The following is a 13,265-nucleotide window of genomic DNA, read 5'->3' as shown; positions in this document are numbered from 1 at the left end:
TTTATATGTTCAAACACTACGTAATTACTGACCCTGTGGACACCACAATCCTTGCAAGGATATCAAATACCACTCTCAGCTTGCTCCAAACCATTCTGAGTATTGGTAGTGTTTCATGCCCACAATTTTGACTTGACTCTTTGTTGGTGAGAACTTTTCACCATTTTTTTTTTGATTGACAGAATTAAAATTTGACATGTTGTCTTTCAAAGTTTCTTCCAAATAGTCATTCCCACTAAAAGGTTTCATCTCCAATTGTCATCCCACTCTCTGACATCACCTTAGAGAAAGAAGCTCTTCTTCTCTTCTACCTTTACCTTCCTGTCCAACACCCTTGTTTATGGTGTGCCACATGAATTAAACTACACCCCCCACACCATACTCCATCTAGTTGATTTCTTTTAAGTCATCTGAAGGTCCCAGTCATTTTAAGAAAGCATCTCTGATTACATCCTCCATTCTTTCATCATTATCTAAGCCCTACAGTTTCATAGTAGAGTCTCATAAATGTTTTCTTTCTTTTTTTTCTTTTTTTAAATGTTTTTATTTATTTTTGAGACAGAGACAGAGCATGAGCAGGGAAGGTGCAGAGAGAGAAGGAGACACAGAATCCAAAGCAGGCTCCAGGCTCTGAGCTGGCAGCACAGAGCCCGACACGGGGCTCAACTCATGGACCGTGAGATCATGACCTGAGCTGAAGTCAGACGCTTAACCGACTGAGCCACCCAGGCGCCCCTCATAAATGTTTTCTGTGTCTGTGTTTATATTACACTAATATTATATTTATAAGAATTATCTTCCCCAAACCATTGGCTGTTTGAGGCAGCTACTATTTCAGAGAACCATTCATGGAGAATTTGAAGTAAACTTCCAAAACTCATCAATTACTGGATGTTTAAGTTTTGTTTTGGGGCAGTTAATAGACATTTAGAACTATTTCTTAAAATATGATGAGTATTTTATAGTGTTCATACTAATAAAGAAATTTACACTAAGATTGCAGACAGCTTTGGAATTATGTTACAAGCAAGTTGCAATTAACACCAAATGCCTTTAATTAACCATCTGGGATATGTCTATCTTACAAAAGATTCAAATTAACACTATGCAATCTTGTTTGACTTGGGCTAAAAGTTAGCTTTTTGAGGGAATGATTCCAAAGCTTAACAGGAGAAATGAACACTGCGCTGCCTCTGAATGCAGAAATTACACTTGGGGCCACTTTAAAATTCATACTCTGGCAAGAGCGATATTGACTTCTTGGATTTCCTCATCGTTTACATTTCTGTGATTATTTTAGGTTGAAGCAGATTATAAAGGGAAAAAGTAAAAATAACTCACACAAGTTGTGGAATAAATGCTTTGGTTAACTAAAATGGGGCAAAACCATTAACAACTATTTGATGAGTGTTTATCGTTAACAGATTTTGAATCATTGCAGTTACATTCTGAGCATATGCGAAACATGTACAATGAACACATCCCTTTGCTCTGTGTCACCTCCTAGTTTTCATCTCCTCTTTACTTCCACCCGACAGCACTCCTGCTGCCATTTCACATCGTGTTCTCTCTTCATTCTTCCACTGGTTGGTGCAACTATGAACAAATTCTAACATTAAGCAAAACACAGTTGCGATAAGGAATCTGAGGCCTCCTAAATCACATCTCCTATCCTGAAAGCAAATAGCAATTAATTTTTATCACCCATTCTCACTCTCCTTTTTATTGCTGCTTTCTTGGCTTTGTTTAATAATAGCAGATAAATAGTTGTTTACTATAAAATGCTCTCCCTTTATTGTGGTATATGAACCTTCCAACAAATCTGCATCAGTGATTACTTTTGACAAAAGAATTGACTGAAGTTTTGAGGAGTAAAGTGGGCTCAAGGTGTCATAGCAACTATAGATATGTAGTTGCCATTAGTACTGTATAATTGCACGAAGTGTGATGAATATGCTTATCACAAAATTAAAAACACTTCCACTTGCTATCTCTGTATGGAAAAGTGATGCATGGATGTTGGGGGCAGGTGCGAGGAGAGACAGGAGACTAAAGTTTAAATAAAAACGAACATTCCTTGTTCTAGTTAACACCAATAGAAAATTCGTCTTTTAAGTAAACCCTAGTATAAAGGGTATAAAGGGTATACTTTATGTACTTTATAAAGAGTATAAAGGGTATAAAGACCTAGTATAAAGTCAAGACTTTAGTACTTTGGTGGTAGGATCTTGTACAAATCTGTTTCATCTGCCATTCCTAATATAGAAATATAAAAATTGGCCAGTTTGGGGCTTCAGCTCATATATACTTACACACAGAAGAGATGTTCATATTTTATGAAATAGTACAATTGATATTGGACTCCATTAAAAACAGATCCTGATATAAAACAGCTCTGAGCATGTTAAATCCCATGAGTTGTAAAAAATGGAAGTTTTTCTATTGTATATCCACAACTTGTGTATAATTGGTTCTGTCAAGTGTCTGCCTTTGTTTTGCATGGTTGTACACCCTGCTTTCTTTCTGCGTAGATATTGATGAATGTGAAAACCGAGACACTTGCCAGCACGAATGTAAAAATACCTTTGGAAGCTATCAGTGTATCTGTCCACCTGGCTATCAGCTTACGCTCAATGGAAAGACCTGTCAAGGTAAGAAAAAGTTGGGATGTTCATTGCTGCAACTTGATTTAGAGCCGGTGTAGGAGAGTGTGAGAAAATAATGTTTTCTTTCTTTTTTTTTTAAATAATTATTCTCCTAGTCGCTTCCTCTTCCTTCTCATTCCCCTTGGTCATATTTATTTTTAAACATTGACTTTGCAAGTAGGAGAACCAGTAAGAGAGCAAGTAGGCAAAGGAAAATTGTTGAGAATCAGTACTGGTTCAGTCTTATAGAAGGAGCAAGAATGCCTAAACCAGTTCATGTTATATATATTTTTTTTTTAATTTTTTTTTTCAACGTTTATTTATTTTTGGGGACAGAGAGAGACAGAGCACGAACGGGGGAGGGGCAGAGAGAGAGGGAGACACAGAATCAGAAACAGGCTCCAGGCTCTGAGCCATCAGCCCAGAGCCTGACGCGGGGCTGGAACTCACGGACCGGGAGATCGTGACCTGGCTGAAGTCGGACGCTTAACCGACTGCGCCACCCAGGCGCCCCAATAAATATATATATTTTTAAAAATAAGTGGAAATAAACCTCTTCAAATGTCTTTTCAAAGTTCAGCCAAGATAGAAGAGGAAATAGGAAGAGACCTTGGTAAATTTTACTCCAGTATGAGGCACTATTTTATTTTTTGTCTTGGCAAACAGTGGGTGGTCAACTAAGCAATCTATTCTTTGAGTCTACAAATGATGTGGCACAATCATGAACTGGCAGTGCAGAATGCAAAAGGTGCATCTGCAAATGAATAAAATAATCTCTTCCCTTTAATATCTTAGTCCAATGGAAACAGACATGTTAATAAAAACATAATATACAGGGTTATAGGTACTATAATGGAGTTTGGGACAATGTGTAGTGATGGTAGAAAGGAAAAAAAAACTATCAATCTCAATATTACCCTCTTTACACAAAAATATGTAAAGCATTTTGCTTTAATGAGATATATTATGTTGCAATGCAAACTTAGATCAAAAAGAAATAAGAACCTACGTCAAGAAACCCCCTCAATTTTGTGGACAAAATCAAAAGTAGTATATAGGTCTTAACAAGCCTCTGAATTATATTAATTTCTGTTATATACAAACTGTATCCTTTGCTAAAGTACAACAAATAAAATCTCCAAAGGAGTGGTTATCAGACCAGTCAAATTTAGATTACATTTTCCCTCTGTGTGAGATTCACAAGACTTGCTAGGATTTCAAGTCACGGAAAGTGTGTTCCAGGAAACAAGAGCTGGATGTATGATGGGGCCACCTCAGTTCCATGAGCTCTAACCCCTCCCTCACCCATTCACCCATTCCCTCCCTGATATCCCCCACTGGATCATGTAGACTGGAAAAGGAAAGTGAACACCGTAATAACCTTCGCTCCCAGCCATCTGTCACAAACATTTATTTAAAACCCTATGCAGAACTTTCTACTAAGGTTTGAAGTACGAGAATAATATATTACATTATAGTCATGTTTTTCCAAAGTATTAACTGATTTTAATCAACAGTACAGATATGTCAAGGGCAATAATTTGTACCCATTCCACAGATAATAAATTCTCAGAGTGATTACACGAGCATTAATATCCTAGAATAATCAAGAACAAGGGTAGGACTTGATAACAGATCTCATAATGTCTAGAATGGGCCTTTGTCTCTCCTATGATGCTTTGAATACCAGGGTCATTGTACTGTAGCATCAGGGTAAGGTGAGAGCGTTTACAACTGTCCGTGTTTTATAACCCTCCCCAGGTTGTCACCCCAAGAACCCTCTGAAGAAGTGGCAATGCCCAACATTAACACTGCACTTCCTGTGAGTGTGCCAGGCACCAAGGAAGGAAGCAGAGTAGATACGAAAGCATTTGGAATAACCAACCAAATTACAAAACCTGTTAGCCAGATTTTTAAGTGTTATATTGTATCATATTCTCATGAGAGAATTTTTCTTTTTTTCTAAATTATGGCAGTTTGTTCTTTAAATGCCCTCACCACTCATTCAGTTCAAAACATTTTTCAACTTTCAGTTGTGCTTCAGAGAGTGGAAAATAATGGGAACAAATCAGAAACAGGTGTCACTTGAAATGTTTGTGATTTAAATGGGTTACATATTTTTGTGGTTTTAAAAAAGACTTGAGAGAAAACAATTACATCTTTTAAAGCAGTCTTTAATCTGAAGAATAACTTAGAGTCTTGTTATAGCTTTAGAAAGTGTTTCAGGCATTTATGAGAGAAAAAAGGTTGATAGTTACATGTGCATTCTTGAAGTTTTATACATTAGTGATAAAACTGTGAGTGATAAAAAGGAAATTAAAGTGAATCTGACATTACACAAGGACAGAGACGCTAGTCAAAAGTGGAAGTCACCAGACTACAAAATGAAAAACAAAAAACATGACTGATAATGATTTTCCCAAGAAGCAGAGAGGAGAAACTAAAAGATCTTTCTGCTAATTTTAAGCCCCACTAATCTAATTTTAAACGTTTAGAAACACTTTATTGGCATTGCATTTGAAATTAGTGTTCTAATTTACCCAAGTTTTTTTTTAATTTTTTTAATGTTTATTTATTTTTGAGAGAGACAGAGTGTGAGTGAGGGAGGAGCAGAGAGCGAGGGAGACTCAGAATCTGAAGCAGGCTCCAGGCCCTGAGCTGTCAGCAGAGAGCCCGATGTGGGGCTTGAACTCATGACCCCACGAGATCATGACCTGAGCTAAAGTCAGATGCTTACTGAATGAGCCACCCAGGCGCCCCTAATTTATCCGTTTTTAAAAAGGAATCCGTAATATTATCAAGAATCTAAATTATTCTTTCTATAAGACAAATGTTTGAAGTATGTTTATCTTAAATTACTGTTTGATGTATCCAGAAGCACTTGGTTAAATGCATTCATATGTCCTAAAGCTATTAATATTAAAGTTTTCAGTTCATCTTGTATTCTTTTCTTGTAGAATATTTATGTTATAAAATCCCTATCCTTTAATTTCTATCATAGTGATTTTCTTGTAATATTTAATAAAAACCAGACATCATCACATTGTCAGCTAACAGAAGACAGCACGATTTCTCCATCTTTTCTGGCTTCTCTTTTTAAGACCAGGAAGTAGAATAAATGAACAGAGCAAGCAGAGTGAATGCCTGTAGGGTGTTTAAGCCTGAGGAGATGGTTGTAGACAAAAGACAAAGAAGAGCCACCTGCCCAGAAGCCAAAATACTAAAGAAAGCCTGTCAATGGGAAGTGTGCACTCTGGAGCTAAGGGTGAACACTTTGAATATTAGATTTTGTTTATTTTTATAAATTCACATTCAGCCATTGGAAATCTGTGATAAGATAACTGCTCTTATTATGCATATAGACATGTAACCAGATTCTGGACTCCAGGCTGCCATTTCCATGGGCCCCTGTAGCCCACTGGCCTCCATATGTCTGCAAGAATTCACCATAAAAATTAGAGCTAAAATTAAATTTGGTGGTTGAGTGTGAAGTGAATGTTTTTTTGTGAGAAAAAAGAAGATAAGGCTAATTGAATTTCTTTCACATTTTCCTAAAGGGCCTTTTACTTCATTCTTAGATAATCTCATTTTGCCAAGGAGATAACACCCTTCTGATAGATAAAATCATAATTAGAAATTGGTTCAGAGACAATAGGCAAGATTTCAGTGTAATAAAAATTTGTTTCATTCTGCCTTCTATTCCTATAGGAAAACTAGTCCTAGAAAGCACATTATGTTTAATATCAGCACATCTAAGTAACTACAAAGTCAAGTAAGTGATTTACTCCATATCACTATAGCTCAGCATCTTTTTACTTTGTGAAAACTATTAGCAAGTTTAAAGGAAATAATTATACAGTCATTTCCTATAAAACAGAATATACTTGAAACCAAATCTAAAGTGCTCATTTTTGAGACAGAAATACAAATAGTTAATAATTCAGAAATAAAATTTAACATTTATTGTCCATGGTTAAAATACTATCTCTTGGGGCGCCTGGGTGGCTCGGTTAAGCATCCGACTTCGGCTCAGGTCACGATCTCGCGGTATGTGGGTTCGAGCCCCGTGTCGGGCTCTGTGCTGACTGCTCAGATCCCGGAGCCTGTTTCAGATTCTGTGTCTCCCTCTCTCTCTGACCCTCCCCCATTCATGCTCTGTTCTCTCTGTCTCAAAAATAAATAAACGTTAAAAAAAAAAATTTTTTTTTTAAATAATAAAATACTATGTCTTGGAATTTCTTCTCTCCTTTCTCTTTTTTTTTTTATAGCAGTATTTCAAGTCATTTGAGGGTTCACAAAAGAACTTACAACTTTAAGCCAAGTCCCACATACATACCATTATGCAGATACCAAGTCACTTACTACCATGAAATGATATAATAGTTTCACATGCACATTGGTGTTGGCACCAATTCCATGATAGAAGTGGTTTTAACCTTTAGGTCCTACCTCTGCAGAGAACTGATTTGGTTCCAATTAATTGTAATTGTTTCCTCTGTACATCAAGATCTATGTTTATTCAAATACTAAAGAAGGAGGCGTGTTCCAGGTGCCTATATACAGCCAATTGACCTAAGACTTTATCTAAAATAAGTAGTCTTCAAATTTTTTGCTTGCCTGCTGCAAAAAGAAATTTGAAAACCTTATACATGTGGCATTCATAATTTTTAAAACTGACCTCCAAAGTTTCATATCATATTTAAATTGTTATAAAGGGTGTGAATTCTGGCTTTGTTGTTTGATGTACATGTGCCTTAAATATCTTTTCCTCAGTACTTTGGAGCTGTTGATTTAACCCAGTTAATGGGGAATGACCACTATATAATTTAGAAGTCTATAGTCATTGTTAAACCAACCAACTTGACTGTCAGAAAAAAATCTAAGGTCATTTTTGCTGTTCAAGTAAAAGTGTTAAGTAGGTGTTCCCATGACAACCAGCTCACTTCTGAAATCTGACTTAAAATAGAGAGCTAAGACCATTGGTTTATAGCAATGGTGAAATAAGGCCTGCCACCATCAATATGAATAACCAGTTTTTCTCACCCTGAATATGTGCTTTGAATCATCTTACACTTGGGTATCATAAAAAGACTAAGGATTAGTGAAAACCTTTCTTTTGTAAAGCAGAAGAAGGATATAAAATGGGAATGGGGACAGGAGAACTCCAGGCCACAGGAAGTTCTTGGGCAGAGTGCTTTTAGGAAAGAGAACATAAGGGAAATGTGTTTCTGGATGGAAACTGATTCCCCGAAGTATTTGCCTGCTGTCCCGCTGCTGCTGAAGAGCTTCCACCCACCACCAGGGGAATGCAGGTACCACAGCTGGAGACGAGTGCCCTAAAATATGTTTCTTAACTTGAGGACCTCAAAATCCCTAAAAAACTTTGTAGAACTCTATGGATGCTCCTTCCAGAAAATCCATCAATCTCAATGTTGCACTCACTGTCTGTCTGACTCTGTCCATCTGTCTGTTTCTCTCTCACACAGATACACACACTCACACAGGCACACACAAAAAGATTTTCATTCATAAATCCCCTGATGCTTGAATATGGACCCTAAGTTAAAAATCATGGCTCAAAAACATTTATTTTCAGAAAGCTCAAAAAAGGTTTCCTTTAGCTCCATCTTGATTTTTTTTTTAATTTTTTAATGTTTAGTTTTGAGAGAGAGAGAGAGAAAGACAGAGCATGACCAGGGGAGAGCAGACAGAGAGGGAAACAGAGAATCTGAAGCAGGCTGGAGGCTCTGAGTGGCCTGCATGGAGCCTGACGTGGGGCTCAAACTCACAAAGTTTGAGATCATGACCTGAGCCAAAGTCGGATGCTTAACCAACTAAGCCACCCAGGCACCCCTTGATCTCTCTTAATTATAGTGATTTAAGGGTTTTTATTTACCAACTTGGTATAGAAAGCAACAAAATAAACAGCATTTCATTTGCATGTTTTCCCATTACCCTAGGGAGAGCTATTACCATAGAGAGTGCACCCCACCTCCATAACACCTGAGGATGGATTCTCCACAGTTCAGATTTGCTTAAACTTGGATTATGGTTCTTGGGTCATTCATTTGATCCTGGTTTTGGTTTTTTTTCTAAATTCTCTCTCTCTCCACAAGATCTGACTAACCTGTACAATCTCCCCTGAATTTATCACTTGACTACTTTAATGTCCACTACCCTACCTCCCACTCGACATTTTGAACTTCTAAAACAAAATACCAGGAAGGATCACTCACATTATAAAGAGATTCTTCACTTCACAGGAAGGTTCACAAGTGTCCTTTAAATTTTTAGCTTGTTTTTCATGAATTTAAAGTATTAGTTGCTTTAAAAAACTCAAATGCAGTCTGTTTCCCAAATGATAGCTTAATAGCTTCCCTTCTACTTTTATAGCTTTTATTTTTCAATGGCCTTTCACATATGTTACAAAAAATATGTATGTCCCCAAAGCAGTATGGGTAATAGCACAGCCAGTATCAGGATTCCCCACTTTATGGTTGAACAAGCCTAGGTATTCCCCACTATGTGGTTGAAAAAACTTAGGGATGAATTCATTCATGGGGAGAAGGAGGTTAGCCCTCACCATTTCGGTCACATAGCCACAACCCCTGCTCTGATGGCCAGCTCTGACCCAAGTTGCTGATGCTGTGTGTTCCTTGTGATGTTTGCTAGATGTTGATGAGTGTCTGGAGCAGAGTGTGCGCTGTGGGCCAAATCGCATGTGCTTCAACATGAGAGGAAGCTACCAGTGCATCGATACCCCCTGTCCACCCAACTACCAACGGGATCCTGTTTCAGGGTACGTCTTGCCTCCTCTTCACAGAAATACTTTTAAGTTTGTTTACTTACTTTGAGAGAGAGAACACAAGCCGGGGAGGAACAGAGAGAGAGGGAGAGAGAGAGAATCTCAAGCAGGCTCTGCACTGTCAGCGCAGAGCCCAAAGCGGGGCTCGAACTCACGAACCGTGAGATCATGACCTGAGCCGAAATCAAGAGTCAGACGCTCAACTGACTGATCCACCCAGGCTCCCCAGTCCCAGGAATACTTTTGAAAAGCTTTCTCTCCTCAACCAACAAGCCCTGTCTGTAGACATATGTAATTCACACCAAGTCAATAAGCCCAAGGGTATATGGAGTTACAGTGAATGGGTATGAAATGAGCTCATCCTGCAGCAGCCACTGTAGCCTAAACTATCACTTTTGTCTGCCAAGGTTTTCCCGGACTGTCTCCACAGTATGTAATCCGCCATGCCGCATCTAGAATTCTGCCTCAGCAGTGAGAGTTTTATGGGGTGATAGAACCTGACTTTGAAATTTTCTAGTTTCCGTTCGTGTTGCCTCAGGGTTTTAAGGGCTCTCAGCACTTAAAGCATTCCAAGAAGTACCTTGGCTGTAATTATGTTGACTCACTGTGACTCCATGAGAGAATGGTGATGAGCAAGGATGAGTCAATAGTCTGCCCATTCATATATCGTCTTGCTTACATTTCCTGCTGTCTGAAACAGTATCTTTTCTGAGTTCCAAAAAAACTACTCTTCTGTTTTCTCCCACCTTTTACAGAAATGTCATACTCTGTTCAGGTACCAAGTCAATGGGGTGCTTGAAAACAGAGATAGTGGTAGTCATGAATAAGACCCATTAAGAAGGCGGTTCTGAAACCAAATGCTGGTTGGAGCTCACACTTTGTTTTTCCTCTCAACAGTGACTACCAAGTTACTGTAACAGGACCAAGTGTGGACTGCCCACAATCCACTGAAAACCTATTCATAATTGTTTGGGGGGGGGGGTGAGGAATAGGAAAGTGAGGGAGAAAATTAAAAATATTGACTTGGGAAACATCTAAAAATACTATGACTGAAGAATCCATATCTTCAGAAAATAGTCCTTTGTGCATTGTTTTTAAATTTTACTCTCCATTACCAGTGATTTCTGGCAGACAACTTAAAAGTCATGATGCCTCAAAAACAGCCAGTGTGGGCTCTGAAAAAAGAAAACGTAGTATTTGTAATCTAAAATAATGTGGAAAACAAATACAAAAGGAAGCGCTTCCCCCCCCCCAACCACGAATCTTAGTTGACCTTTCATTATTTTTAGAAAAATAAACCAAATATTAATATATTCTATTTCAGCTTTCAGTCTTGGGATAGATGTTACAATTTAAAAATAGCTTGTGTTCCTTTCATTAAAAAGTACTTGTTTCCAGTATATGTACATAAGATGCTTCTATTTCCAAAATTGACTTTCCATTTTAAAGACACTCTTGTGGTACTCATACTTACTTCAGTGGTTCAAAAACTTCTGATTTTAATGAAACTGAGAGATAGATATTTGACTCTAGACCAGCATGCTCTCACAGACATCTGGCATCTGGTTTGAGTTAGTGACCGAGAACGTGGGGTGGCCTATTGCTCTTGCAGTCAGACTGTCTACTCCCTTTAATGTCTAAAAGTTGTCATGGATCCTGGTCAGCTGCCTCATGCCCTCTCCTGCTTCCAAGCCAGATAACTACATGCATTTCATGCGTTTGTCGTCCTTAGGTTCTGCCTCAAGAACTGTCCACCCAATGATTTGGAATGTGCCTTGAGCCCATATGCCTTGGAATACAAACTTGTCTCACTCCCATTTGGAATAGCTGCCAATCAAGATTTAATCCGGCTGGTTGCATACACGCAGGATGGAGTGATGCATCCCAGGACAACTTTCCTCATGGTAGATGTGGAACAGACTGTTCCTTTTGCCTTAAGGGACGAAAACCTGAAAGGAGTGGTGTATACAACACGACCTTTGCGAGAACCAGAGACCTACCGCATGAGGGTTCGAGCCTCATCCTACAGTGCCAATGGGACCATTGAATATCAGACCACATTCATAGTATATATAGCTGTGTCTGCCTATCCATACTAAGAAGTCCTCCAGAGCCTAATCCAATATTTAAACTGCATTAATCATGGGTATCAAGTCCCCTTCCAGATTACCATCTCCTGAACAGTTGCAATCTTGGCAACTTGAAAATGGTGCTATGCTCTGTTTTGTGTGCCTTCCTTGGTGCCGCTGAGGTATTTTCATGAACCCACCATGGTCATTTCTTTTGGTAAAGTCTAGAAAAGTCCCTTATTATTTTCTTTATTTATTACACTGGAACAGTTACTTTCCAAAGATTATTCTGAACATCTTAGAAGGACATATAAGTGATGTTTTATTGTAGTATAAGAGCTAAGATAGTTTTCCTTAAAAAAAAAATGAAAACAAAAATAACTCATTCAAAGCCAATGGATTTTTGAGCATTTTAGAATAATAAAACTGGCTGCTATGTGTTTGATCAAAGCTTATTAAGTAACTTATGAAGATGCTTTTTTTAAGTATTCATACTTTATAATGGGATTTATACACCTATTTACACCTTAAGGGAAAAAGAAACACCACTCATTTGAGAAATATAGTACAGCTTCTAGAATGTTTTTTTGATACCAAATGGTGTTCACGTAGATTGAACATCCAAAAGAAGGATATTATTTTCAGTGGTTTTGTGAAATGAGATGGACCACTTATGATAATAGAAAAAATATTATTTTGTCCTCAGATGATTGTTCATGGCATGGATCTTTGCCCTAGCCTTTTGATATAACCTTCCTTTCAGTTAGCTCTATAACTTTTACATTCCAGTATTTTATTTTCCTGTCAATTGGAAACAATTTTTACAAATACCAATGGGACAGTTTCTTTTGTTTTTCTTGAAAATCTTGTATGTTCAAATTAGCATAAATGTTGAACGTCAATACACTGTACATGGTGGTAACAGACTCTGGAAGCAATTCTCAAGATGTATTCTATTTTTATGAAATGTATATATATATTACCTTGGTGTATTTTCTATATAATATCTTGATGGACTCTTTTATAAAATTATTTTATAAAGCAAAAAACAATATTACAGTAAAACCAGCCTAAATAAAATTTTCACATCCCTTTTCTTAACCTTTTTGAAAACTTAGTTTGTTTCCTTACAGCTATATAAGCTGTTAAAGTTTATAGTCACATATGCACACACCTCTGTGTGTGTGTCAGACATAGCCAGACTGAAACAGACTTTAAATGGATTCTCTGAATTGGATATGCATTAACTTTAATTCTGTGATATCATCAGACTTAATGGTATTAATAACCCATCTCAAGTGGTAAAGTGGACTCTGGTTGTTAATGGGACATGGTGCCAAAATTGTGCGTAACTTATCGCCAATAGACACTTCTAACCAAGGGACTATGGAAGACATGGCCTTGAACAATCAAATATTTAGTGAAATCATTTAGTGAAATCATTTAGTGAAAATGGAGACTAGTTGATGGGTTGGTTACTTGTAAGTGCACTGGAAAACATGGAGAAAGAAAATAATGAGTTTAGGGCTTTCAGTTCTCAACTAAAGTTCTGCAAAAAGTATATAAAGTTGAATGATGATCTGAAAGAAACCCTTATCTCTTAGAACTGCAGAGCCAAGTTTTCTAAAAACCAGACCAAAGGTCCAATTCTGGCAGTAGCTGGATTACAATACAAATTTAATTCCTACTCTCACACTTTCTCTTGTGTTAAAGCAGTGATTAAAAAGGAAGTGTGACCCCCAAATT

General features: G+C 37.6%; 1 protein-coding gene across 1 annotated transcript in view; it reads left to right on the top strand.

Annotated features, from left to right (window-relative positions):
* HMCN1 (hemicentin 1) overlaps positions 1 to 12,616 on the top strand; it is a 474,606-nt gene extending 461,990 nt beyond the window's left edge. The window contains exons 105-107 of the mRNA XM_047840704.1: positions 2,532 to 2,651; positions 9,318 to 9,444; positions 11,183 to 12,616. Of these exons, the coding sequence (XP_047696660.1) occupies positions 2,532 to 2,651; positions 9,318 to 9,444; positions 11,183 to 11,549 (614 nt within the window). The 3' untranslated portion in view covers positions 11,550 to 12,616. The remainder of the gene's footprint in view (positions 1 to 2,531; positions 2,652 to 9,317; positions 9,445 to 11,182) is intronic.
* The last annotated feature ends 649 nt before the right edge of the window (positions 12,617 to 13,265 follow it).

The sequence above is a fragment of the Prionailurus viverrinus genome, chromosome F1 (assembly GCF_022837055.1).
Source record: "Prionailurus viverrinus isolate Anna chromosome F1, UM_Priviv_1.0, whole genome shotgun sequence".
In the NCBI taxonomy this organism is placed as follows: Eukaryota; Metazoa; Chordata; class Mammalia; order Carnivora; family Felidae; genus Prionailurus; species Prionailurus viverrinus.
Note: the sequence above shows the minus strand (reverse complement) of the source record. Positions and strands in the feature narration are given on the sequence as shown.